General features: G+C 47.0%; 1 protein-coding gene across 3 annotated transcripts in view; it reads left to right on the forward strand.

Moving 5' to 3' along the window:
- ATXN7L1 (ataxin 7-like 1) overlaps window positions 1-25647 on the forward strand; it is a 280106-nt gene that overhangs the window by 250362 nt on the left and 4097 nt on the right. For 2 of the 3 annotated variants that reach the window (XM_012000356.1, XM_012000357.1), the window contains 4 exons: window positions 10043-10235; window positions 14258-14379; window positions 19707-20655; window positions 23932-24006. In XM_012000356.1, the coding sequence (XP_011855746.1) occupies window positions 10043-10235; window positions 14258-14379; window positions 19707-20655; window positions 23932-24006 (1339 nt within the window). Of the gene's footprint in view, window positions 1-10042; window positions 10236-14257; window positions 14380-16445; window positions 16752-19706; window positions 20656-23931; window positions 24007-25647 lie in introns of all 3 variants that reach the window. The other variant, XM_012000354.1, reaches the window with a different exon arrangement.

Genomic DNA, 25647 nt, shown 5'->3' on the forward strand with positions numbered 1-25647 from the left:
AAGTGCTAGGATTACAGGCATGAGCTGCCACGCCCGGCCTTATTCTCTCCCTGACTTCTTATATATTTGTCCCTGTGCTGTTTCTACATCTGTTTCTCAGTCTGGAGGGCTTTGAGGTTATGCAGACAGGCACAAATCCCCTCCGTTTCTTATTAGCTTTATAACAGTTTCTTCATCTGAGGCCAGGCGCAGTGGCTCATGTATGTAATCCCAATATTTCGGAAGGCAGAAGTGAGAGAATAACTTGAGCCCAGGAATTCGAGAGCAGCCTTGGCAACATAGCCAGACCCCATTCTCCACCAAAAGGGAAAAAAAAAATCTCATCTAAGAAAGGCAGATGCTAGTTTACTCACCTAAGGTGGCTAGAATAAGAAATGTACATTTCATGCCTGGCACATAGTAAGGACTGAATTAAGGTCAAATAGTAAGGAATGAATCAAGGTCAATTGCCCTCTGCTTTCTTCCTCAACGCACTCAGACAAACTAATGCTCTGCTTCCTCAAAGTAGTGAGGTAGGACTTTCTCTGCATTTCCCTGAGTTGAACTGGACAAGACCCGTCATCCTATGCTTTGACTTTAGACCAGACTGGTGGGCAGATGGGGGACAGGTGATGTAGTATGGAGGGAGAAAGAGTGAATGGCAACTAAACAAACTTGAGTGACTGTGTCAACACCTTCCTGTGACTCATTGCCCCATTCCCCATCACTCCTCACCCAAGCCTCGCTTTTTCCAAGACCCAAGCTGATTCCAGTGAACTTCTTCCCTCCAGGTATCATCCTGGAGTGCAGCAATCAGAGCTAACAGGTCCTGAAAGCATCCACCACTATATCACCTCCAGGAGGCTGAATGCACCCTGAGGGCAATGAGCCCGAAAGGAAGTGGTGCGGAGCTCCCTCCTCCTGGTGTGTGTGCACACACGAGCACACCATCATGCGTCCCTGTTTCTCCCTTTGCTCCCACAGCTAGTTGTGGGCTAGAGCACAGCTTCCACGCTCAGCTTACTCCCCAGGAATATTCCACTCATCTCCTCTTTTATCTGGCAATTATTATAGAGTGTTTCAGCTGGTTTTCTTCTTAATTACACTGCTTTTTTTTGTTGTTATTATTGTTTTAAGACATAATCTCCCTCCTGTCGCCCAAGCTGGAGAGCAGTGTCATGATCTCAGCTCATGACAACCTCCACCTCCCGGGTTCAAGTGATTTTCCTGCCTCAGCCTCTCTAGTAGCTGGGATTACAAGCGCCTACCACCATAGGCTGGCTAATTTTTGTATTTTTAGTAGAGATGGGGTTTCTCCATGTTGGCCAGGCTGGTCTCGAACTCCTGACCTCAGGTGATCCACCCACCTCAGCCTCCCAAAGGGCTGGGATTACAGGCATGAGCCACAGCGCTCAGCCTGCATTTTTAAAAATCAGAGTAAGGTAGGCACATAGTTCAAAAATTAAATTGTGCTTAAATAATGAAATGAATGAAAACAGTTTCTGCCATCCTGGAACATGTCTTTGCTCTTTCTGTGTTCAAACGCCTGTTTCCTGGATCCAAGTGACTGCCTCCTTCTTAGTTTGCACCTTTAAATTTTGATGGAGTACCTCCTCCATTAGCTTCCTGTGAAAAGATGTGTGGGAGGTCAATATTTAGAATCCTTGCACACTTGAAAATATTTTTATTCTACTCTCACACTTAAATTGATAATCTATCTGAGTATATAACTGGATTGAAAATCATTTCCCTGCAGAATTTTGAAGACATTTTTTCATTGATTTATAGCATTGAAAATTTTATCAAGAAGTTTAATATTATTAAACTGATTATCATTTCTTTGCACACATCCAGTTTTTTACTCTGAAGCCTGGGGGCTGTGAAAGTTCACACAGTAGTCACTCTTTTTTTTTAAGACAAGGTTACACTCTGTAACCCAGGCTGGAGTGCAGTGGTACAATCATAGCTTATCCCAGCTTCAAACTCCTGGCTTCAAATGATCCTCCCACCTCAGTCTCTCAAGTACCTGGGACTACAGGTGCAAGCCTCTGCCCCTGGCTAATCTTTTTATTTTTTTACAGAGACAGGGTCTTGCTGTGTTGCCCAGGCTGGTCTTGAATATCTGGGCTCAAGCAATCTCCTCAGCCTCCCAAAGTGCTGGGATTACAGATGTGAACCACTGCACCCAGCTGATCACTCTTGATGTAGCTCATTTTCTTTCATTGTACTGGGTACTCAGTAGCTCATTCAATCTGGAGATACTTTTCCTCTTCTGGGATATTTTCCTGTGTTACATCTTAGATGATTTTCTCCCCACTATTGTCTTTATTCTTTCTTTCTTGACTTTCTATTAATTGGATGTTGGACCTTTAGCTCTCTTACCTCTTTTTGTCTCTTAATCTCCTTGTTCTACTTTCTGAAATATTTTCTTTGACTTTATCTTCAAAAATGGTATTTTAAATCATTCATGATGCTTTCCTATTTTTTAGGATCTGGTTCTCTTTATCTGGTTGTTTCTTACACTATACCACGATCGTTTTTCAGAGGCAATAACATCCTAATATCTTTGAAGATAGGTTTTTTAGTTTTTTCTCTTTCCATCATCATCTTAGTTTTTTCCAGGTTTGTTTCCTTTCTGTGTTCATGTCTTTGATGTGTGGTTGGGCAGCCTCACACTGGAGACGCTCCAGCAGTGCTGGGCCATCCCTAACCATGCACATTTAGAAGAGAGGCTCTAACAGCCTAATTGGAAGTCTGTGTGGGAGATTGTCAGTCACAATTTTCTGATCACCACTCAGCCTTTTGTTTAAGGATTTCCAAAGGCAAGATCTGGAAGCCTTCTCTGGGACCATTCAGTTTCTCAAAGATAGAAGCCTGACTGGTGATGTGCCTGGCAGTAGGCATTCTGGAAGTCCTGACTAGAAATGGCCCACAGTTCCCCTGTGTCCAGCCCTGTGCCTCACTCCTACTCTGTGCTGAGCCTGATGGCCCCGTATCTAGAATCTCTCCAGTTCAACTTCTCTGGCAAGTAAACCTTTGCTCTCTTGTTAGCAAGTTTATTGTCGTTGGCCGGGTGTGATGGCTCACGCCTGTAATCCTAGCACTTTGAGAGGCTGGGGCGGGCAGATCACTTGAGGCCAGGAATTCGAGACCAGCCTGGCCAACATGGTGAAACCCTGCCTCTACTAAAAGTACAAAAATTAGCTGGGTGTGGTGGCACGCGCCTGTGATCCCAGCTACTTGGTAGGCTGAGGCAGGAGAATTGCTTGAACCTGGGAGGCAGAGGTTGCAGTGAGCTGAGACAGTACCACTGCACTCCAGCCTGGGCGACAAAGCGAGACTCCAGAAAGTTTATTGGGGTACCGAAGAGGGTGTACTGGCAGAAATGGTGATAACTCATCATCTGGTTGTGTGAGGTGGTAGACATGACCTTTAGGTCTAATTGCTATGTTATTAAGACCTTCAACTCTCAAGCTGTATTTAGTCCTCACCTCACCTATGACTTCTGCTGCTCTAGGAATGTCCTAGAGGTGCCCAGCTTCTTGGAGGTTCTATAGTAGGTCAGTTCCTTTCCTGTTAGTTAATACTTCTCTGGCCACATCCTGTTTTCTTAATATTAAAATCTCATATGCTTGTATCAGTTAGGATGCTTCAGGTGCAAGTAGCAGAAAACATAGACTACCATCCATTTAAATAATTAGGAAACTTATTGCGTGCTACATGAGGTCCCGAGGTGGAGGAGCACCAGTCCCCAACCATCAGAGAGTGACTCGCCTTCACGGCCCTTCTTTTATTCCACCCTCCTCAGTCTTTTGGCTTCATCCTCAAATCCTGTAGCAAAGCAGCTGTAGCAATTCCAGGCACATGTAGATACAACAAGATCCAGATGAAGCTGAGGACCACCTTTCCTGTGTGTCTCTTTTTTCTTAATAAACTTTATGTTTTAGAGGAGTTTTAGTTTCCCAGCAAAACTGAGCAAAGTTGAGCAGAAGGTATACATGTTTCCTATATACCTCCTGCCCACACATGCATAGCCTCTGCCACTATCAACATCCCCCACCAGAGCCTTGTGTCTCTTTTTTTTTTCCTTTTTTGAGACAGGGTCTCACTCTGTCCCCCAGACTGGAGTGCAGTGGCATGATCTCAGTGCAACCTCTGCCTCCCAGGCTCAAGCAAACCTCCCACCTCAGCCTCCCGAGTAGCTGGGACTATAGGTTCCTGCCACCATGCCTGGCTACTTTTTGCATTTTTTGTAGAGATGGGGCTTCACCATGTTCCCCAGGCTGGATGCCTCTTTTTTGAAGTGAGAAAAAGCATTCCAAAAGCCTTCTACCACAAAAAATAATTTTAAAAAAATTTCTCATGTCCTTTTCTAAACCAATCATTAGCAAGCAAAATGAAAGAGATTCCTGTTATTGGTTTAGGAGTTAAATTGATGTTAGAAAGTCATCATCGTAACTATCACATTTCTGCTGATCTCATTGTTCTTTAAAGCTAATGCCTTTTTTATCTCTTTACTGTTATTTTAGTAAGATTTTGGAAGAGAGAAGAGAGAAATATGTGTGATCTATCTGCCCTGTTTGACAGGAAGTTCTTCACATTTCCATGCTCATGGCAGCATTATGGCCAAGATATGGAAACAACCTAGGTGTTCATTGAGGGATGAATGAAGATATATATATATATATAAAATTTCAGCCTGGTGCAGTGGCTCATGCCTGTAATCCCAGCACTTTGGGAGGCTAAGGTGGGCGGATCACTTGAGGTCAAGAGTTCGAGACTAGCCTGGCCAACATGGTGAAACCCTGTCTCTACTAAAAATACAAAAATTAGCCAGATGTGGTGGTGCATGCCTGTAATCCCAGCTGCTTTGGAGGCTGAGGTAGGAGAATCACTTGAACCTGGGAGGCAGAGGTTGCAGTGAGCCAAGATTGCACCACTGTACTCCAGCCTGGGTGAAGAAGTGAGACTCTGTCGCCAAAAAAAAAGAAAGAAAGAAAGAAAGAAATTAGCCGAGCATGGTCGCATGTGCCTGTAATCCCAGCTACTCAGGAGGCTGAGGCACGAGAATTGCTTGCTTGAACCTGGAAGGCGGAGGTTACACTGCACTCCAGCCTGGGTGAAGGAGTGAGACTGTGTCTCAAAAAAAGCAATAATAAGGCTGGGCGCAGTGGCCTACACCTGTAATCCCAGCACTTTGGGAGGCTAAGGCGGGTGGATCACTTAAGGTCAGGAGTTTGAGACCAGCCTAGTTAACATGGCTTAATCCCATCTCTACTAAAAATACAAAAAAATAAGCTGGGCGTGGTGGTGGGTGCCTGTAATCCCAGCTACTCAGAAGGCTGAGGCAGGAGAATCACTTGAACCTGGAAAGCAGAGGTTGCAGTGAGCCAAGATCACACCACTGCACTCCAGCCTGGGTGACAGAGGGAGACTCCATCTCCAAAATAAATAAATAACAATAATAATAATAATAATACATTTATATATATATAGAAGGAAATATTATTTAACAATAAAAAAGAAGGAAATCCTGTCATTTTCTACAACATGAATGAACTTGAGAGCATTATGCTAAGTAAATTCAGATACAGAATGACAACTACTGTATGATTTCAGTTACAGGTGGAATCTAAAACAGCCAAATTCACAGAAAGAGAGAGTAGAATGCCGGTTGTTTGGGGCTAAGGGTTGGGAGAAATGGGGAGATATTGGACAACTTTCAGTTACAAGATGAATACGTTCTGGGGATCTAATATCCAGCATGGTGACTCTAGTTAATAATACTGTCTTATGTACTCGAAATTTGCTAAATAAGTAGATCTGAAGCCAATTTCACTGGGCTCAGTGGCTCATGCCTGTAGTCCCAGCTACTTGGGAGGCTGAGGTGGGAAGATCCCATGAGCCCAGGAGTCCCTGTGAATACAGTGAGTGATTGCTCCACCGCACTCCAGCTTGGGAGACAGACAGAGACCGTGTCTCTAAAAAATAAAAATAAAAAATGTTCTCACCATGGAAAAAAAAACTGGTAACTGCGAGGTGACATATGTTAGCTAACTTGTGGTAATCGTTTTACAATGTACGTATATACCAAATCACATTGTATACCTTAAATATATACAATTTTATTTATGTATGATAAGTGTAAGATGTTATACCGCAGTAAAGCCGAAGAAAAATAAAACACCAAAAAATAGGAAGTTCTTTAGTAACTTTCTTACATATACCTGTAGTACTAACTCTATTTTCTTCTTGTTTTTGTTTTTCCTCTTTTTCATTATGAAATTTTTCCAATGTATAGAAAAGTAGAGAGAATAGTATATTGAACACCTACAGGTCTTGTTTTAACAGTTAGTATATTAATATTTTGCAATTATGTTTGCTTCATCTACATTTTTTGATGATGCGTTCTGATGTAAATTGCAAATACCATGGCATTTCACCTCAAACGCCTTCCAAATGCATCTTTAAAAAGTAAAGACAGGACCGGGTGTGGTGGCTCATGCCTGTAATCCCACCACTTTGGAAGGTGGAGGCGGGCAGATCACCTGAGGTCAGGAGTTCGAGACCAGCCTGGCCAACATGGTGAAACCCTGTCTCTACTAAAAATACAAAAATTAGCTGAGTGTAGTGGCGCATGCCTGTTAGTCCCAGCTACTTGGCAGGCTAAGGCAGGAGAATCACTTAAACCTGGGAGGTGGAGGTTGCACTGAGCTGAGGTCGCACCACTGCACTCCAGCCTGGGCAACAGAGCAATACTCTGTCTAAAAAAAAAAAAAAAGAAAGACAAGCCTAGCACAGTAGCTCACACGTGCAATCCCAACACTTTGGGAGGCCGAGCAAGGAGGATCATTTGAGGCCACGAGTTTGAGACCAGTCTGGGCAACATAAGCAGACCCTGTCTCTGTAAAAAATTTTAAAATGAGCCAGATATTGTGGCACATGCCTATAGACCAAGCTACTCACAAAGCTGAGGCGGGTGGATCCCCTGAGCCCTGGAGTTTGTGGCTGCAGTAAGCCATGATCATGCCACTGCACTCCAGCCTGGGTGACAGAGCAAGATCCTGTCTCTAAAAAATAAAAATAAATACATAAAAAGAAAGGCAATTCCCTACGTAACCATGATGCTGTTATCACACTTAATAAAATCCAGCTCCTTTTTAATCTATCTCCTGCAGGATAAGGAGGACCTATCATGATGGAGAGGGCTTCATAGAGAGAGAGCCTGTTAGAAAGTTTGGAAACAAATCTTCATCAATAGAAGATTTGTTAAGTAAATTGTGATATATTCATACTATGGATTACTGGGGAATATTAAAAATGATATAGTTCTATACATGGAAACACTTCTACATCACCACTAGGTTTTTTAAAAAGCATGTCTCAAAATAGTATGTACTACTCACATTTCATGTTCCGGGTGATCGTGTGATCCAGTTCTTGCTTTAAGATGCATTTGCATGTGTGTGGATGGTAACAAAGTCTGGAAGGATGTAAATCAAAATGCTAATAATACTTGATCTTGGGTGGCAGAGTTATGGACACTGGTTTTGTTTTTTTTTTTTATGTTTTAGCTTTATCTAAATTGCTTTATTATTTGGGTCTTCAACCATAAGCACACAGATACAGAAGAGCAGACATTGAGGAATGTCTGGGGAGATGCGTTCTTTGGCCTGTAGACACTCAGAATAAATGGCAGCTTTGTTTTTATAGTACAGGAAGGTGACAGTCCGTAATAAATTGTCATCCCAACAGAATTCTTATAATGACACTGAAAAACTACATATGGCCTTGTTTTGTTTTGTTTTTATAGTAAAATATACATAACGCAAAATTTACTATTTTTAAGTGTCTAGTGGCATTAAGTACATTCACAATGTTGTGTAGTTATACTGTCATCCATCTCCAGAACTTTCTCATCATCTCCAGTTGAAGCTGTATATCCACTAAACACCCCCTCCCTATTTCCCTCTCCTTCCAACTCCTGATAACTCTTGTTCTACTTTCTGTCTGGGTATCTCATATAAGTGGAACCATCCAATATTTGTCCTTCATGTCTGGCTTATTTCATTTAGTATGATGCTTTCAAGTGTCATTTGTATAGTAGCAAAATTTCATTCCTTTTTAAGGCTTGCATAATATTCCATTGAATGAATATACCATATTTTGTCTTGTCATCTGCTGATGGACATTTGGGTTGTTTTCACGTCTGTGGTTTTGTTTTTAAGTGATTATACTTTTGGAATCTGTTTTAAGTTCAAGCATTGGAGACCTGAAAAGATTTCAAAGCAACAAATATCCAGGGTGAAAATAAGAGAGAGGGGAGACAGATCAGCAGTGCTGCTTCATAAGACTTGAAGGAGCAACTTTTGAAGCAGAAAGCAGAAAAACAATCTTTTTTTCTCCTTCTTTTTCTCCCTATCTTTGTCACCTCTCCCTGCTCAATCACCTGATGGAAGTGGAGAAATAGTAAAAACTAGTAACAGTTAACTGTGACTATTCCTCATCTAACTCTTCTGCTAATGTGGATGTGTTTGATTTTGGTTTTGCCTTGTGTTGTTTTGTTTTTTACTGCCTAAGAAGCAGGTAATTCTACCTCTTATTGTGACATTGCTTTTTGTAAGCTTAACCATAATTAAGATGCCATCTGTTGGGTTGTTTTATACACACACAGAATTCATTCATTCGTTCACTGAAAAAAATATCTCTTTAGCACCTACTGTGAGCCAATCATGCCCCACAGTACGTAAAAGGGCTTGTCAAAAAGTAAATTTAAGCTGTGCGCGGTGGCTCATGCCTGTAATCGCAGCACTCTGGGAGGCTGAGGTGGGCAGATCGCCTGAGGTCAGGAGTTCAAGACCAGCCTGGCCAACATGGTGAAATCCTGTCTCCACTAAAAATACAAAAATTAGCCAGGCATGGTGGCGGGCACCTGTAATCCCAGCTACTCGGGAGGCTGAGGCAGGAGAATCGCTTGAACCTGGGAGATGGAGGTTGCAGTGAGCAGAGATCACACCACTGTACTCCAGCCTGGGTGATAGACTACGAGTGTCTCGTAAATAAATAAAAAATGTAAATTGAAACAGTCATCCTCAGAAAATACAATTAAACTACACACAACTCAATATTAAGTGACAGGCATGGGTGCAGAGTAAGGTACTAATGAGTGGCCCATCAGCAGGACAAAACTTTTTTTCATGTCAGTGTAACAACAGTTTCCTAAAATCATAGCTTTGTATCAAAGAACGTATGCATAGGACTGTGTTTCTTCATTACTGATATTTTTGGTGATTGCCCTAATCTTGTTTACCTGGTTGATCTTCCTGTCAGTTTCCACTTTCAAAGGAAAGCAATTGTATGGCAAGTACAGCTTACTTACCTACAAATGAGTGAATACTTGTAACTGAATTCATAGAAGACTGGTGTAGGTTCAGTTCACTTTGTCACGTTCCCATATCTGATGTTCCACTTACACTGTTGCGCTTTCCCATCATTCCTGTCATCTGCCCCAGGGACAGCAGCTGGGGCAGAACTTGACTGGGTCACCGGAGAGAGCTGGTCACTGCAAACCCTTCAGCCTTGATAGTTTTCCCTTATGCAAAGTCACCACCGATGTGCCCTCCCTGAGGTACTGGCGAGGCTAATCAAGCTGTTTTCGTTTTCTTTTTTTTTTTTTTTTTTGAGATGGAGTCTTGCTCTGTCACTCAGGCTGGAGTGCAGTGGCACAATCTCAGCTCACTGCAACCTCCACCTCCCGGGTTCAAGAGATTCCCCTGCCTCAGCCTCCTGAGTAGCTGGGACTACAGGCACGCGCCACCACACCTGGCTAGTTTTTTGTATTTTAGTAGAGACGGGGTTTCACCATGTTGGCGAGGATGGTCTCAATTTCCTGACCTCGTCATCTGCCCGCCTCAGCCTCCCAAAGCGCCGGGATTACAGGTGTGAGCCATGGCACCTGGCCATTAACAGGCTGTTTCCTGAGCACCATTAAACTGGGTGGATCTTGTCACCTCAGAAAAGGTTTATTTGGTTTATTTTCTTTGTTCTCCCCTCTTGCCCTTAGACCACCATCTGCAAATAGCATAAGCAGCAGCGCGTCTTCGAATCATAGCGGCTACACTCCAGAGCCCCCACTCCCACCTGTTGGAAGTGACCTCGCCAGCCGACTGTCCAGTGATGAAGGGGAGATGGACGGAGCCGACGAATCCGAGAAGCTAGACTGTCAGTTCTCCACGCACCATCCCAGACCTCTTGCGGTAGGCCTCCTTCTGTTCCTTACTGTGCGTTCTTCGCCTGTGCTTTGCAGACACTTAGGTGATCATACCAAAGGCATGATCCTTCCTAAGGCAAGGCTGCCTGTGCAGTGTTTTACAAAAAGACTTACCGTGAGTTTTAATGATTGCCTTAGAAATACCCTTGAACATTACAAAAGGAAAGGAACGGGCTCCCAGCTGATTATAATCCCGAGTACTTCCACATACTACTAAAAAGAAAAAAAGAGAGAAGAATGGATAATCCTGAGTATTTATGGCCGACCTTGAAGCGAGCATGCTTGAGAAATAGTGTTTCTATAAGTGCACTCAGGAGCTGATCCTCTGGCCTTGTCCATCTAAAAACGGAGCCTCTGATGTCCAGGGTTAGCTTGGTTCACCTGCTCTGGAAACCGTCTGTCTTAGCAGCACGTCAGGGGTCAGCCCTTGTTGGTATTCTCCCTTTTAGTTCTAAGTATTACTGTTGTGTGACCATATGGCACCAGAACTGAGCGTGTGTGTGTTGAAGGAAAGAAGAAGCATTTCAGGTCACCATGATTGCTGATTAGTAAAAAGGGCACTTTCTTTCCCCTTCCTTGAATGAGTGCACGCTGACAGTTCAGAAGGTCATGGAAACTAAGGTGGGAAACAGGAGGCATCTGCTGGAGGCTTGTTTATTGTTTGTCTACGAGCACTTGAAAAGGGACTGCCTGGTGCTGCCATTGCAGAGCCGAATGCAGGGGCCTAGAACATGGGACCCCGTGGTGGTTTACTCTGGTGCCAGCCTGAGTCCTGCAGGATCAGCTCTGTCTCTAGACTGTGTAAGTGAAATCCATCCTGGCCCGCATCAAGATCAAGTGAATCCCTCTTCCCTCCTCTCCGTGTCATGAATGAAGGCCAAGTTCACTTTCTTTCCTGGGGATGATGCTTACCTGTGGCTCACCATCAGTCTGAGACTTTGCCTCTTGATTAGTACAGAAAGTAGTCAGGGACGATTAAGGATGCCTTTGACTGCCAGAAGCAGAACATTCAACTCATCTGGCACAAGCGCTAAGGTCATTTAATTATATCACATAGCAGAGAGTGTAGAGGCAGGTGCTCCCAAGCTTGGTTCAGCTTCTCCACGATGTCATGGAGCTGAGGGACAATCTCTACAACTCCCTCTACCTCTCACGCATGGTCCCAGTCCGTCAGCTGCAGCTCTGACATTTCATCCTCACCCAGTGGTGTGCTACTCAGGTTGGAAAGGGACAAACAGAAAAGGGGTCTTCTTCCAAGATGCTGCCTTTTTTTTTTTTTTTTTTTTTTTTGAGACGGAGTCTCACTCTGTCACCCAGGCTGGAGTGCAGTGGCACAGTCTCAGCTCACTGCAACCTCCACCTCCTGGGTTCAAGCGATTCTCCTGCCTCAGCCGCCACCACGCCCGGCTAGTTTTTTGTATTTTTTTAGTAGAGATGGGGTTTCACCGTGTTAGCCAGGATGGTCTCGATCTCCTGACCTCGTGATCCACCCATCTCGGCCTCCCAAAGTGCTGGGATTACAGGCTTGAGCCACCGTGCCCGGCCGATGCTGCCTTATGTTAGGAAAGAAAATCTTCCTATGAAAACCTCAGCAGACTTCCCCTTATATCTACCAGAAATGGGTCACATGCCCATCCCTAGATCAATTGGCAGCAGAGAAGGAAGGGGTTGCAGTGACGCAGGAGGAACCAGCCATGATTCATCCCAAGGTTCTGGGAGGAGACCGCTTGATTACTGCTCTGTGTCAGATATCAAAATAAAAGTGTGGTTCTGTTTGCAAGGAAAAGACAGAGGTGGGAGTGGGTGGTAGTTGGTGAGGTTGGCAACCAGTAGGGTCTGCCACGGTGGCCCACGCAGTGAGGATCTACAGCTCTGCTGGAGGCGTAACATGCCAGCCAGGAACTGGAACTTCTCAGGACCTAGCCTCGCATCTGTACAGAATGAGATACACAGGTAGCAAAGACAAAACGGTGCCTCCAGCTCCTGAGTCTGAAAGAAATACAAGGCTCTGCCAAAAGGCCAGACTCTGGAGCACATCGAGACATTTATTCAGATGACAACCTGCCAGGCTACAGTGGATTCGCTAAACTCGGGATGTGGCACAGCTGTGTGCCCTTAATGTTTTGCTGATTTAAATGGAAAAGCCACAGATTTGTGTCTTTGCTTTGTCCTTTCTCTCACGGCCAGTTGATACATTAAATCATTGTTTGTAATGATTGCTTGCTCAGTGCATCTTTAGCAATTGGAATGGGGGAAGAAATGATGTCTAGACCTGGAAGAGCTCCCACATGCTGCCGGGGACCAGCTTCTATGTCGGAAAATTCCCTTTGTATGTTTTCTTGCTTGGTCAGTAAGCACTTAACATGAAGGTGCAGAAAAGTGTTTTTCATCAGCAGTACCAGATTTGATGGGTGACAAGATTTTAATGAGAAAACCCCCAAAACACCAATAGAAACAGAACAAAGGGAAGGTCTTACATTTCCTCCTGAGAACTGTTCCAAAGTCTGGTTCCAGGACGGGTTTGTGGAATGAGTGCCAATCCAGCCCTGTGTCTGGGAGAGAGGCCAGGGAGCTGCTGGGAGGCCTGGAGGAAGGGGGAGAGCTGCTTTTGAGTTATAGAGTCATTTGCAGACTCGCCTGAGCCCTAAACCAGCCAAATGTCACCTTCTCTGAGGCTGCTTCTTGCATTTCTGTCTGAGAGCCTTCCGGTTGTCCTAACATCATAATCAAATGTTTATTAAACATCTGAATGCCGATATTTCATCCACGTATTTTAAGAGGGATAGTGTGCTTTAAACATTTTGTGGATCCCTGTCTCCCCAATCTATTTGTTAGCCCAAATGCCTACTATCCTCATACTAAGGAGAAGGAAGAGAATGGGCTCTCCTGTCTATACACTGATAGTCAAATCAGGTATGTAGGCATCCTGTGTATAACGTAAAACAGCCATGTCATGAGTCCAAGGCAAAATGGAATAAAGCAGGCAATGGGTGTGCCATGGGAATTCACAGTGGGAAGATCATTCAGATGAGAGGCACTGGAAATGAGAGTCTTGATAAGGGAACCGGGAGAGAGAGTGGGGAATTGGGATTGACAAAAAGAAGAAGGAAGGAGACAACGGGGAGAAGGAATAGTAGGAACAAAAGCTTCAAGGTGGTGCTGTGTCCCAGGACAGCCTACAAAGACTGATTGGAGGCAGAAATGCGGTCGAGACTGGGAAAGGAAGGCATTTAGCCTGGCTGGAAGCAAAGTGGCTCTGTTGACATCAGATAGGAAAGGTGGGACCTGGGACACTAGCACGAGGAGTTCCCATTACTATCATGAGAAGCAGGGAACCACCAAGTTCCTTGAGAAAATGTGGCTGATAATAGGACAGATGGTCCTGAAAAGTCACCCTGGGTGCTGGTTGTTTCTTTTTTTTTTTTTTTTTTTGAGACACAGTCTCAGTCTGTCACCCAGGCTGGAGTGCAGTGGCACAGTCTCAGCTCACTGCAACCTCCACCTCCTGGGTTCAAGCGATTCTCCTGCCTCAGCCTCCCTAAGAGCTGGGATCCCAGGTGCCGCCACCACGCCTGGCTAATTTTTGTATTTTTAGTAGAAACGGGGCTTCACCATGTTGGCCAGACTGGTCTCAAACTCCTGACCTCAAGTGATCTGCCCACCTCAGCCTCCCAAAGTGCTGGGATTACAGGCATGAGCCACTGTGCCTGGTGTTATTTGTTTCTTAACCAAAAAATGCTGGCTCAATCCCAGGAGGAGAAAGCGTAGCCCCTCTGTGCCACAGAAAACTGAATGTAGCTATTGTTGAGTTGCAATGTGAGGTTCTGCAGAAAATCCAGAGCTCAAACTACAGAACTGCAGAAATATTTTTGGCTTCATACAGTTTGCTTCTTTATTTTGAGTAAAATTGTGCCCCTGTGTGTTTTTATGCAAATGTTATTTTTCTCTGTATAGTTTATATTAGCTTATTAACCTGTAATCAAAATTAAAATTTTTTTTTCCTCACAGTTTTGCTCATTTGGGAGTCGCCTCATGGGACGAGGGTACTATGTTTTTGATAGAAGATGGGATCGTTTTCGATTCGCACTAAACTCCATGGTAGAAAAACACCTGAATTCACAGATGTGGAAGTAAGTGAGCAGCTTTTGTGCAATATAAGATCCAAGCTGCCCCACAGTTACCTGAACCCTAACTTTCCAAATAAATGTCAGTGGCTGACTTTTCATAGAACAAAATGATTCTGAAGTCAGGATGTTTGATTAATTCTTAAATACCAGCTCTTCTTAATGGTTTACCTGAAGGTTTTGAGAAGCACAAATGATATGTTACATGCTTTGTCTTTTTTGGAGACCATTTTTGTGTTGGTAATCTCCTAAATGAGAAGGATATTAGATAATATGTTGTTTGTTTACCTATGTTAAAGGGCCTTTTTATTGCTCCTAGAGAATCTAAGGATATTAAGAACATGCTTCTGGCTGAGTGCAGTGATTCACACCTGTAATCCCAGCACTTGGGAGGCCGAAGCGGGAGGATTGCTTGAGGCCAGGAGCTCGAGACCAGCGTGGGCAGCATAGCAAGACCCCATCTCTACAAAAAATAATTTTTAACAATTAGCTGGGTGTAGTGATGCACACTTATGATCCTAGCTACTTGAAAGGCCTAGGGTGGCAGGATCGCTTCAGCCCAAGAGTTCAAGGTCACAGTAAGCTATGATTGTGCCACTGCACTCAGCCTGGGCAATGGAGCGAGACCCTCTCTCTCTTAAAAAAAAAAAAGAAGATGCTTCTGTTTGTAATGTTAATGCTACAATATCAAAACTAAAGATTTCAGCCAGGCACGGTGGTTCACACCTGTAATCCCAGCACTTTGGGAGGCTGAGGTGGGCAGATCACCTGAGATCAGGAGTTCAAGACCAGCCTGGCCAACATAGTGAAACCCCATCTCTACCAAAAATACAAAAAATTAGCTGGGTGTGGTGGCACACACCTGTAATCCCAGCTACTCAGGAGGCTAAGGCAGGAGAATCACTTGAACCCGAAGGCGGAGTTTGCGGTGAGCCGAGATCGTACCCCTGCACTCCACCCTGGGTGACAGAGGGAGACTCCGTCTCAAAAAAAAAAAAAAAAAAACTAAAGATTTCGTTATGGTTGTCGACCAATTTCTAGTTGTTTGCTGTCCTGTGAAAACATCTGTACACTTGCCAACAGGGCAGATCCTGAGCAATGCTGTGAAGTTGGTTAAGTTTGTCTTTGGCCCTTCCCATCTCCTTAGGACCCCCTGCCCACCTCTACTTATACTTCTCTACCCTAAACTCCAACTGATGTTCCCTTTCTCTTAAGTTCCTTTACTATCCACTTTCCAGTGTACTTATATTTTAATAGGGGATTCATAAATAGGGAAGAAGCCTTAATCTGGAAGAATGCTATTGGGAAGAAATAATAGGCCTAGACCCTCTCAAACCACAGCACATAAGTGGCTACCATTTTGACCACTTGATAATACAAGGCTGGCCCACTGGGTATCCCCATCCCCCACTCCTACAAAGGTGAGCTCTCAAGATATCATCGTCCATTTGAGTCATGGATCACGTAAATCTGGGCCTAGACAGTCCAGGAAAGACAACAGCTGAGGGCCCCCACCTGCCCACTGAGGCCCAGTAGAGTCAAGGAAGGGATTCCTAAGAAATGGGAGGGAACAGAAGTCAAAATTTGCCCCTTTCCCAGGTTTCCTCCTCTCCCCCAGGCAGCTACGACACCTTAGGCCGCTTTCTGGAAGCCTAAAGAGCTCCAGACCTGGACTTCCCCCATTTGTGTCTGAATTGAGCTCTCATGGCAGACTTAGCACTAAATGTTAACATTTACTATAAGGTAGGTAAGGGCCACAAGAGAAGCTTATCATTTCTTCCCATTTAAGTGACTGCCCAGTGTGTCTAAAGGGCACCCTTGATATTTGCTTGTGTCCATTCCAAACAGCAACAAATTGGTGCTGCACGTGGGGTGACCGTGCTCTCAGTTACTTGGTGATTGAGCCTCTGTGCTTGTTCCCCACGATGGCGGCCAGCCCTGGTGATCCTCGCAGCTCTTTGCTCCCTGTGTTATGGAAGTGTCAACCCCGGACACGTGGAAGGAATGTGTTGATCTGTATTTCACTCCCTGGTGTCCTGTCAGCTCAAGCTCCATATTCCTTTCCTCCTCAGGCACAGAAACCCGAGCCACAGGGCATCAGGTCCCTCCCCCCTGTTCAGGACTTGCCTAACCAATCTGCTGTCACTGAGCAACATTGGGGCTGCCTGGGTGTCAACTCTGGAGAGCGTAGCACCCCGCTACCCTCTCAACCTCGCTGCCCAAACCCCAGGCCCCGGCGGGCCCGAACCTGGAGGGATGGCAGCCGATGGGGGCGTGGAAGACATTAGGAAGAAAAGGAACGGCCAAGACTCTTTTTTCTTTAACAAGCATTTAACTCTGCATCAGGAGCCGCCAACACAGTATTCTCTTTCAGCCAGGTCAGCATCTGGACCTCCATGCCACCTGGCAGGGGAGGTTGGGCACTGTCAGTAATTTATTTGCATCTGTGGGCTTTAGTGTGGGACTTCCCTGGGCCAGTGTGCAAAGCTTACACCAGGACACAGCCCAGCAAAGCTGAAATCCACTGTCATTTAGCACCTAGAAAAACACATAAGCTGTTTAGCCTCGGCGGGGAAGGGACTCCTGGGGACAGGGAGCTGCCACATGCCCCTCACCCTGTATCTCCCCTGCCCTATCTTCCTTCCTGCCCTACTATCCCCTTTTGATTAGTGAGGCAAGAAAGGAATAGAAAGTGTGCCTAAAAAGAGCACCCATCCCAGTCCTGAGTGTCAGCCAGGTAAGATTTAGGACTTCAACTCTGCTACTCAGCACAAGTTGAAGCGTGAATTTATACTAGTTAATTGGAAAATTATAAATTGAGACATTAAAAATGGATCCCATTCAGGCTGGGTGCGGTGGCTTATGCCTGTAATCCCAGCACTTTGGGAGGCCGAGGCAGGTGGATCACAAGGTTAGGAGATCGAGACCATCCTGGCTGTCACGGTGAAACCCCGTGTCTACTAAAAACACAAAAAATTAGCCGGGCGTGGTGGCGGGTGCTGTAGTCCCAGCTACTCGGGAGGCTGAGGCAGCAGAATGGCATGAACCCAGGAGGCAGAGCTTGCAGTGAGCTGAGATTGCGCTGCTGCACTCCAGCCTGGGGAACAGAGCAAGACTCTGTCTAAAAAAAAAAAATGGATCCCATTCAAATTCATTGATTGGAATCCTCTCTAAATGAGCCATCTGGTATTTGTAAATAACTTTTTATTACAAGTAACTGCCAAACCTCTGCCCACATGTATTTCTATCTATACTTTAGTGGGTAAGCAAACGAGTCAAGGAAAGATGGAGTGGGTTGCCTGTAGTACCACAGCAAGGCAACAAAAGCACCCGGAAAGTTGGGAGGGGTCTCCCCCTCTAAGAAATGTTCCCTGCCCCTGTTAGGAAGGGGTTGTGAGGGGCCATACAGTTCTAAGGATGTGTGTAGACATTTCCAATCTGATCATATGGGAGTCCTTGCCCACCATGCATAGTCCCTGACCATATGGATATGGTGCTGCTGAGAATCCACCTGCTCACCCATCCACCTACCCATTCATCCATCCATTCATTCACTCATTCATTCATTGCAACAAGTATTTATGGGGCACCTTGCTGAGTACCGACAGGATCTCTTACCTTCTTTAGGCTTGAGAGAATGTAAATTCTCAACGCCATCATGGCCGTTGTGAGTTTGGCAACATTTTTCTCTTATATTTGATCCCTTTGGTCTGACATTTTCAAGGACAAGGATTCCTCTGGATTCTACCCTAAAGATGGATGTCACAGGCTCCACCAAAGTGCAGGCCAAAAGCAGAATCTCCAGAGAGGAATGCTAGGAGAGACGTTTATCTCTCAGCAGTGCCTCTTCCCAGAGTTCCCTGACACCTGGTCCTGATGCTACAGCTGGGAGAGTGGCCTCCAAAGAAGAGAAAGGACGGTGTGAGGCCCTGTCTTGCATGTGTTCTAGCCCCCAGGGGCACAGGCTCTGGGCCTGCTCATCTTCATGTGCTGCTTTCAAAGAAGGAAAGCTAGTTCCTAATCGCTAGTGAACCCCAGCTACAGTGAAAATGATTTCCCAGGGAAACCGGGAGAGGGAGCAAGGTGAGAAATGGGAAAGGACCAGCTTGAACACATTTACCTGGCTCCCGAGGACCATGTGCTTTCCTGCAAAATCAAGAACAAATGTCCCTGTGGCCGCTGTGCCTCCTCCCGGTCCCCAGAGTAGCAGCAGCAGCATCCCAGGCTGTAGGATGAAAGGAGGAGTCACTCCCAGCGCAAATCAAAAGATGGAGTTTGCAGGGAGGCCCCAAGAGTAAGCCACAGCCTAGTGCTGGCCTTGGCTCCAGGGAGTTTGCTCTGAGGCACCCCCCAAGCTCCAAGAAGACCAAAGAAGAAAACAGTGGGTTTCCCCTCCCCTCCTGTTTTTCTCCTCCTGTCCACATCCTACATTTATCTTCAGAACAAACTACAAATCCCTGATCTCCTTCTCTGGACACATGAGGGTCCCCACACTCACCTTTTCCTAACACAGGACAGGAAGACCTGCTAAAGCCACACCCCAGACAACTCCTCTGAGCAAGAGCTAAGGTAGAGTGGGCTGAATAGGAAAAAACAAAGCTAGTCCTGGGAATGGGCAACTTGCCATCCCACCATTCCCCAACCCCTCACCGTCCACGGCCCAGCCACCGGGAGCCAGCAGCCACGAGTCAATGTGGAAACGGCTCTCTGTGGAGGGAACCAGAGGCTGCAGACAGCAAAGGCAGGAGGATGCTGGCCTTGGAGAGGGCCATTCCCCAACTGCCTCCAGCCCAGAGCACGGTGAGGAAAGCCCCAAGAGTCCCTGGGCAGAAGCTGGAGTGGGTGGAGCGGGGAAGCTCTGGCCCCTGTGTCCAGGTAGCAAAGCCCTGTCCTCACATTTCTTACTTGCAACCAGGACCTACATGTGAAATGATCACTTCTCATTAAAAACCACCTTCATCGCTGCCAAAAAAAAGAGAGTTGTGGGGGAGGCGGGGTGGCGGTGGTTGAGAGAGAATACTGGGGAAATTTTTATTCTAAATAACATTGACCTTTTATTCATGAACCAAAATCAGGCCTTCTCCAGTAGCCAAGCCTGGAGAAAAGGATCTGAAAGGCTGAGTGTGATGAAAATTAGGTTGCTGGATGTTGCAATGGGGGGTGCCATAAGGAGGGGCCATGCTTCAGATTCTCCCATCCTTCAAGGCTCCATTCTCCATAGTCTGGTTCTGCCGGGGTGTCCTCTGGAGCCCTGATGCTCAAACGTCATCGAGCCTCCTAAGCAATGCCAACCCGGTGTCTCACTGATTCTTTCACTCTTCTCTCATATTTAGGAAGATCCCTCCTGCGGCAGATAGCCCCCTGCCCTCGCCAGCAGCCCACATCACCAACCCTGTTCCAGCATCCGTTTTGCAGCCTTTCAGCAACCCCAGTGCTGTGTATCTTCCTTCAGCTCCCATCAGCTCGAGGCTCACCTCTTCTTACATAATGACATCAGCCATGCTCTCAAACGCAGCTTTCGTGACATCGCCGGACCCGAGCGCCCTCATGTCCCACACCACAGCTTTCCCTCATGTGGCCGCAACCCTCAGCATCATGGACTCAACCTTCAAGGCCCCATCCGCCGTGTCCCCGATACCAGCTGTCATCCCTTCCCCATCCCACAAGCCATCCAAAACCAAAACCAGCAAATCCTCAAAAGTCAAAGACCTGTCCACCCGTAGCGACGAGTCTCCAAGTAACAAAAAGAGGAAGCCACAGTCTTCGCCTTCCTCCTCCTCCTCCTCCTCATCCTTGCAGACATCCCTCTCGTCTCCACTGTCAGGGCCTCACAAAAAGAACTGTGTTTTGAATGCCAGTTCTTCTTTGAACTCCTATCAGGCGGCCCCTCCCTATAACAATCTGTCTGTGCACAACTCAAACAATGGGGTGAGCCCACTCAGTGCCAAACTGGAGCCCTCAGGACGGACCTCGCTGCCCAGCGGCCCCGCGGACATAGTGAGACAGGTGGGCGCGGTGGGAGGCAGCAGTGACTCCGGTCCCCTCTCTGTGCCCTCCCTTGCGCTCCACGCAGGGGACCTCTCTCTGGCCTCACACAATGCTGTGTCTTCTCTGCCCCTCTCTTTTGACAAATCAGAAGGAAAAAAGCGTAAGAACTCAAGTTCTAGTAGCAAAGCCTGTAAAATCACTAAAATGCCTGGTATGAATAGCGTTCACAAAAAGAACCCGCCCAGCCTTCTCGCACCGGTGCCCGATCCCGTTAACAGCACCTCCTCTCGGCAGGTAAGGGACCTCCTGGCACCGCCTTCACCGGCTCTGGGGGGGCAGGGGGAGCTGGGCAGCGCCCCTGCTTAGCCGGGCAGCTCCAACAGGTAACACAAGCTTGACTCCTTTTCTCATTTTCCCCGAAGGCAGTTTTCACCCTCTGCTTTGAGAGCACTTTATTGAACAAGTACTTGATACCACACTCACTATGTGCTAGGCGCTATTTTCAGCACTTTACGGTTATTACCTCACTGAATCCACATGACACCCCAGGGCAGTGGGTGCAGTTATCACTTCACAGATGAGTAAACTGAGGCACAGAGAGATTCTGAGTTCCCCACTCCACATCGGTCAGTTTTATCTTTTGAGGTTCTGAGGACATTGTCATAAAGAGTTCTGTTGCTAAGAAGTTTGATCTGATCTGTTGGAACCCCCTTAGGAAGAGCTTGAGACCCAGGCAGGTTAAATGCTGACCTGGGGTCCCACCTGGGAGTGGGAGCGCCTGTGCCTGGCTCCCAGGTGACTGTCCTTCCCACTTTCCTAGGCTGCCTCGACCCCCACCTCCTCCTGATAGAACTCTTTCCTTCCTAAAGGAAAACTGCACCTGCCACCAGCTGGCAAGGAAGTGTTCAATGCCATGGTACAGATAGGAGTGTGTATGGTGAGGAGGCTGAGAGAGTGTGGCGTGGTCTGAGAAGGATACATGTTTCTTTCCCTTGAGCTCTGTTCTCATCCCTGAGTCTAGTCCTTCTCCTCCGGCTGGGGGGGCTACTTAGGAAAGCCCACCCCCACCTCCGCCCCCACCCCAGCCTCTGGGGCCGGTTGGGCATATAGATAAGGGAGCAGACGTGGGGAAGGGCCCAGCCTCGGATTCTCTGCGGAGCCAAGTCTGACGAGAGGGCCAGGCAACCCGCCCGGGAGCCTGGACCCATCAGGGCAGTGTGTCCAGAGACCATTACACGGAATCAAGGGAACCAAACCCCAAGCCCAACTCCACCTAGGGTTGAGGACTTTGGAGCAATGGGAGGCAGTTGTCAAGAGATATTTTAATGTTTTATGTCACCACTTATGAGACTTGTTATAACCTCACGAAGAGCACAGCCTCAGGGGGAGTCACAAATCACAAACACATGAGAAACAGCAAGTTTGGAACCCAAAGGCCAGACAAGCTGCAAACCGAGGCCAAGGTGAGAGGAGGGGGAGACACAGGTCCTCTCGCTTGAGCCGAGGGCACTGTTCTGACTCCCCACGGCCAGGGGTGTGAGGGAGGCGGGCCAGTACCCACAGGGCTCTCCCCGGAGGCTAAACTGCTGGTGGGTGTCACCACCAGGGCCCAGGATGGAGGACAGAGCTAAGGCCTCTCAAGCTTGAACGTGTACACGAATAACTCCGGGGGGCATGTGAACATTCTGATTCTCGGTCAGCAGACCTGGGCAGGGGCCTAGGAGTCTGCATTTCTGACAGTCTCCCAGGCCACATGGCTGCACAGGTTTGCAGGCCACACGTTGGACAGCAAGGCCGTGGTATCTCACTCATTTTAGATACAGTCCCAGCAGCTAACACGTAGGTGATAGGCGCTGTTCCAAGTACTTCAGATTTATTAACTCATTTTATAATTACTTGCTGTTATTCCCCTTTTACAGATGAGTGAACCAAGGCACAGGAAGGTTAAGCAAGGCACCCAAAGTCACACAGCAAGTCAATAGTTAGGCTAGGATTTAAACCCAGGCATTTTGGCTCTGGAGTCTGGCCTCTTAGCCTCTGTGCCATTAACAGAGTCCCTCTGTGTTGAGTAGATGTGGCTCTGTTGATTCTTTGGTCCGCAGGACTGTAGGAAATGCTTAGTAAATGCCGAGTCAGCCAGAAGCAGTGGTGAAAGGAGCAGCCAAGTACTCATCAGGAGGGAATTGAAAAACACGGATGCATTTAATGGCTGCCTTGGATCTGGTCAGCATTGGTTCTCTAATGCAGGTGATACCTCGGTGCTTGTCACTAGGGCATTAAGAAAAGGCTTTATCACCAGTGATTTCCAAGTATTAAGGAAAGGCAAAGGCCCTTGGGATCTGTGTTAATTCTGCTAGGAGATCAGGGGTCAATGCATGAGATTGAGAAATCCAAGATAAACCTTTACTTTGGGAACAATTTGGAGATCTATTTAATTGTATCTGGTTGGTATAAGGCCAGAAGTTGCCACAGGGCTATTAAACGGAACAAAAATTAAGACTGTGAATGTAGCCAGGTGCAGTGGCTCTCACCTGTAATCCCAGCATTTGGGGAGGCCGAGGTGGGTGGATTATCCGAGGTCAGGAGTTGGAGACCAGCCTGGCCAACTTGTCTCTATTAAAAATACAAAAATTAGCCGGGCAGGGTGGCACGCACCTGTAATCCCAGCTACTCAGGAGGCTGAGGCAGGAGAATCGCTTGAACCCCAGAGGCAGAGGTTGCAGTGAGCCAAGATCATGCCACTGCACTCCAGCCTGGGTGACACAGCAAGACTCTGTCTCAAAAATAAATAAATAAAATAATGTAAGGCAAATGTCTTTACATAAAGGCAAGTTAATGGAGAAGAGGAGCAGTTTATAGGATGAAAGTTGAAGCTGCCTTTGCAGACTAGACAGGGACTGGTTAGTGCCTGGCATCAGCTTTCCCAAGGACCAGGCCCATTGTGTGAAGGACAGTCCCAGAGGAAGGGGAAGGGCACAGTGGCCACACCCATATGCACAGCGTTCCTGGCCTCCCTCCATGTGAAGGAGAAGCCCAGCACCATCGTGCTATTTTCCTAAAGAACAGTCGCATGTGCGTTACATCTCCTAGCCAGGAAAACTGACCCAGCAAAAGATCCAGGTGTTTTATCTGCAGCCAGGTTGAGGGAGTCTGGGCTGGAAACGAGATGGGTTTGGGATGGAGGGTCAGAGGTGGATGAGCTGTGTGACCCTTTGGCCACAGGTAGAAAAGCCCAGCCTCTACTGAGTGAAGCTCCCAGGAGGGGCCAGGCTTCTCCACCAGATGCCTTCATCCTCATCCCTCCCTGTTGGGGTCCAGCCAGCTAGCGAGCAGTGTGAGGAGTCCTCACCATTCCACTTTAACTCTGGGAAGGAAAGGGCATCCCTCGAGGCACCCTCTGCAACATTTTCATTTTCTCTGCCACTTAAGATGGAAACACCAGTTCCAAGCCAATGTGAGGGAATGAAGCAGGCATTGTGCAGCCCTTCTTTCCCCTAGAACATGTGGCATCGGCGGGCCCTTCCCAGGCTGGCTCAGGTGTCTGAGTGGGGCTTCAATGGTGTCTTTCAGGTTGGGAAAAATAGCAGCCTAGCTTTGTCACAATCCAGTCCTTCAAGTATATCCAGCCCAGGACACAGCCGACAGGTAAGTTGCTGGGGGCGGGGTGGGCTGGGGGTGGGGAGGCAAAAATTCATATGGTCATCAGCAGAGTGGAAAGAGTTTGGGCATTGGGGTCAGACCCTGATTCAAACCTCATCTCCAGTTAAGAGCATGGCTACCTGGCTTCCAAACCTAGGCCTTCTAGTTAGCTGTGTGCCCTTGGGCAAGTTACTTAACTTCTCTGTGCTTCCATTTCCTCCATCTATAAAGTGAGAATCATACTGGCCCCTACCGTCTATGGATTTTGTGAGGATTAGCTTATTGATGTAAAGCCTCTAGAAAATGCCTGGCACACAGTAAACCCACAAGTGTTAGCTATTATTACCAGCTGTACGAGCTTAGGCACATTACTTCTCTGAGTCTGTTGTTTTTTTTTTTTTCATTCATTAAAAGGCAAAATTGGTGCTTCCCTCCTAAGGCTATTGTGAATATTAAAGAAGATGATGTGGTTTAAAGGGACTTGCGGCCGGGCGCGGCGGCTCATGCCTATAATCCCAACACTTTAGGAGGTTAAGATGGGTGGATCATGAGGTCAGGAGTTTGAGACCAGCCTGGCCAATATAGTGAAACACCGTCTCTACTAAAAAATACAAAAATTAGCCAGGCGTGGTGGTGCGTGCCTGTAGTCCCAGCTACTCGGGAGGCTGAGGCAGGATAATTGCTTGAACCAGGGAGGTAGAGATTGAAGTGAGCCGAGATTGTGCCACTGCACTCCAGCCTGGGTGACAGAGTGAGACTCTATCTCAAGAAAAAAAAAAAAGCGGGAGGGACTTGCCAGCCAGGTGTGATGCCTCACACCTATAATCCCAGCACTTTGGGAGGCCAAGGCAGGGGGATGGTTTGAGCCCAGTAGTTTGAGACCAGCTTAGGCTTGAGACCCTATCTCTACAAAAAATTTAAATAGCCAGGCGTGGTGGCACATGCCTATAGTCCCAGCTATTCAGGAAGCTGAGGCAGGAGAATCACTTAAGTCTGAGAGGTTGAGGCTGCAGTGAGCTGTGATTGCACCTTGCACTCCAGCCTGGGCAACAGAGCAAGATCCTATCTCAAAAAAAAAATTTTTTTAGGCCGGGCACGGTGGCTTATGCCTGTGATCCCAGCATTTCGGGAGACTGAGGCGGGCGGATCACGAGGCCAGGAGTTCAAGACTAGCCTTGCCCACATGGTGAAACCCCATCTCTACTAAAAATGCAAAATTAGCTGGGCATGGTGGTGTGCACCTGTAATCCCAGCTACTCAGGAGGCTGAGGCAGGAGAATTGCTTGAAAAAAAAAAAACTTTTTTTTTTTTTTTTGAGACGGAGTCTCGCTCTGTCGCCCAGGCTGGAGTGCAGTGGCCGGATCTCAGCTCACTGCAAGCTCCGCCTCCCGGGTTCACGCCATTCTCCTGCCTCAGCCTCCCGAGTAGCTGGGACTACAGGCGCCCGCCACCTCGCCCGGCTAGTTTTTTGTATTTTTTAGTGGAGACAGGGTTTCACCATGTTAGTCCATGTTGGGATGGTCTCGATCTCCTGACCTCGTGATCCGCCCGTCTCGGCCTCCCAAAGTGCTGGGATTACAGGCTTGAGCCACCGCGCCCGGCCAAAACTTTTTTTTTTTTAAGAGGAGGGGGAGGCTTTGCCCATGG

This window comes from Mandrillus leucophaeus, unplaced genomic scaffold (assembly GCF_000951045.1).
Source record: "Mandrillus leucophaeus isolate KB7577 unplaced genomic scaffold, Mleu.le_1.0 Scaffold627, whole genome shotgun sequence".
Classification (NCBI taxonomy): Eukaryota; Metazoa; Chordata; class Mammalia; order Primates; family Cercopithecidae; genus Mandrillus; species Mandrillus leucophaeus.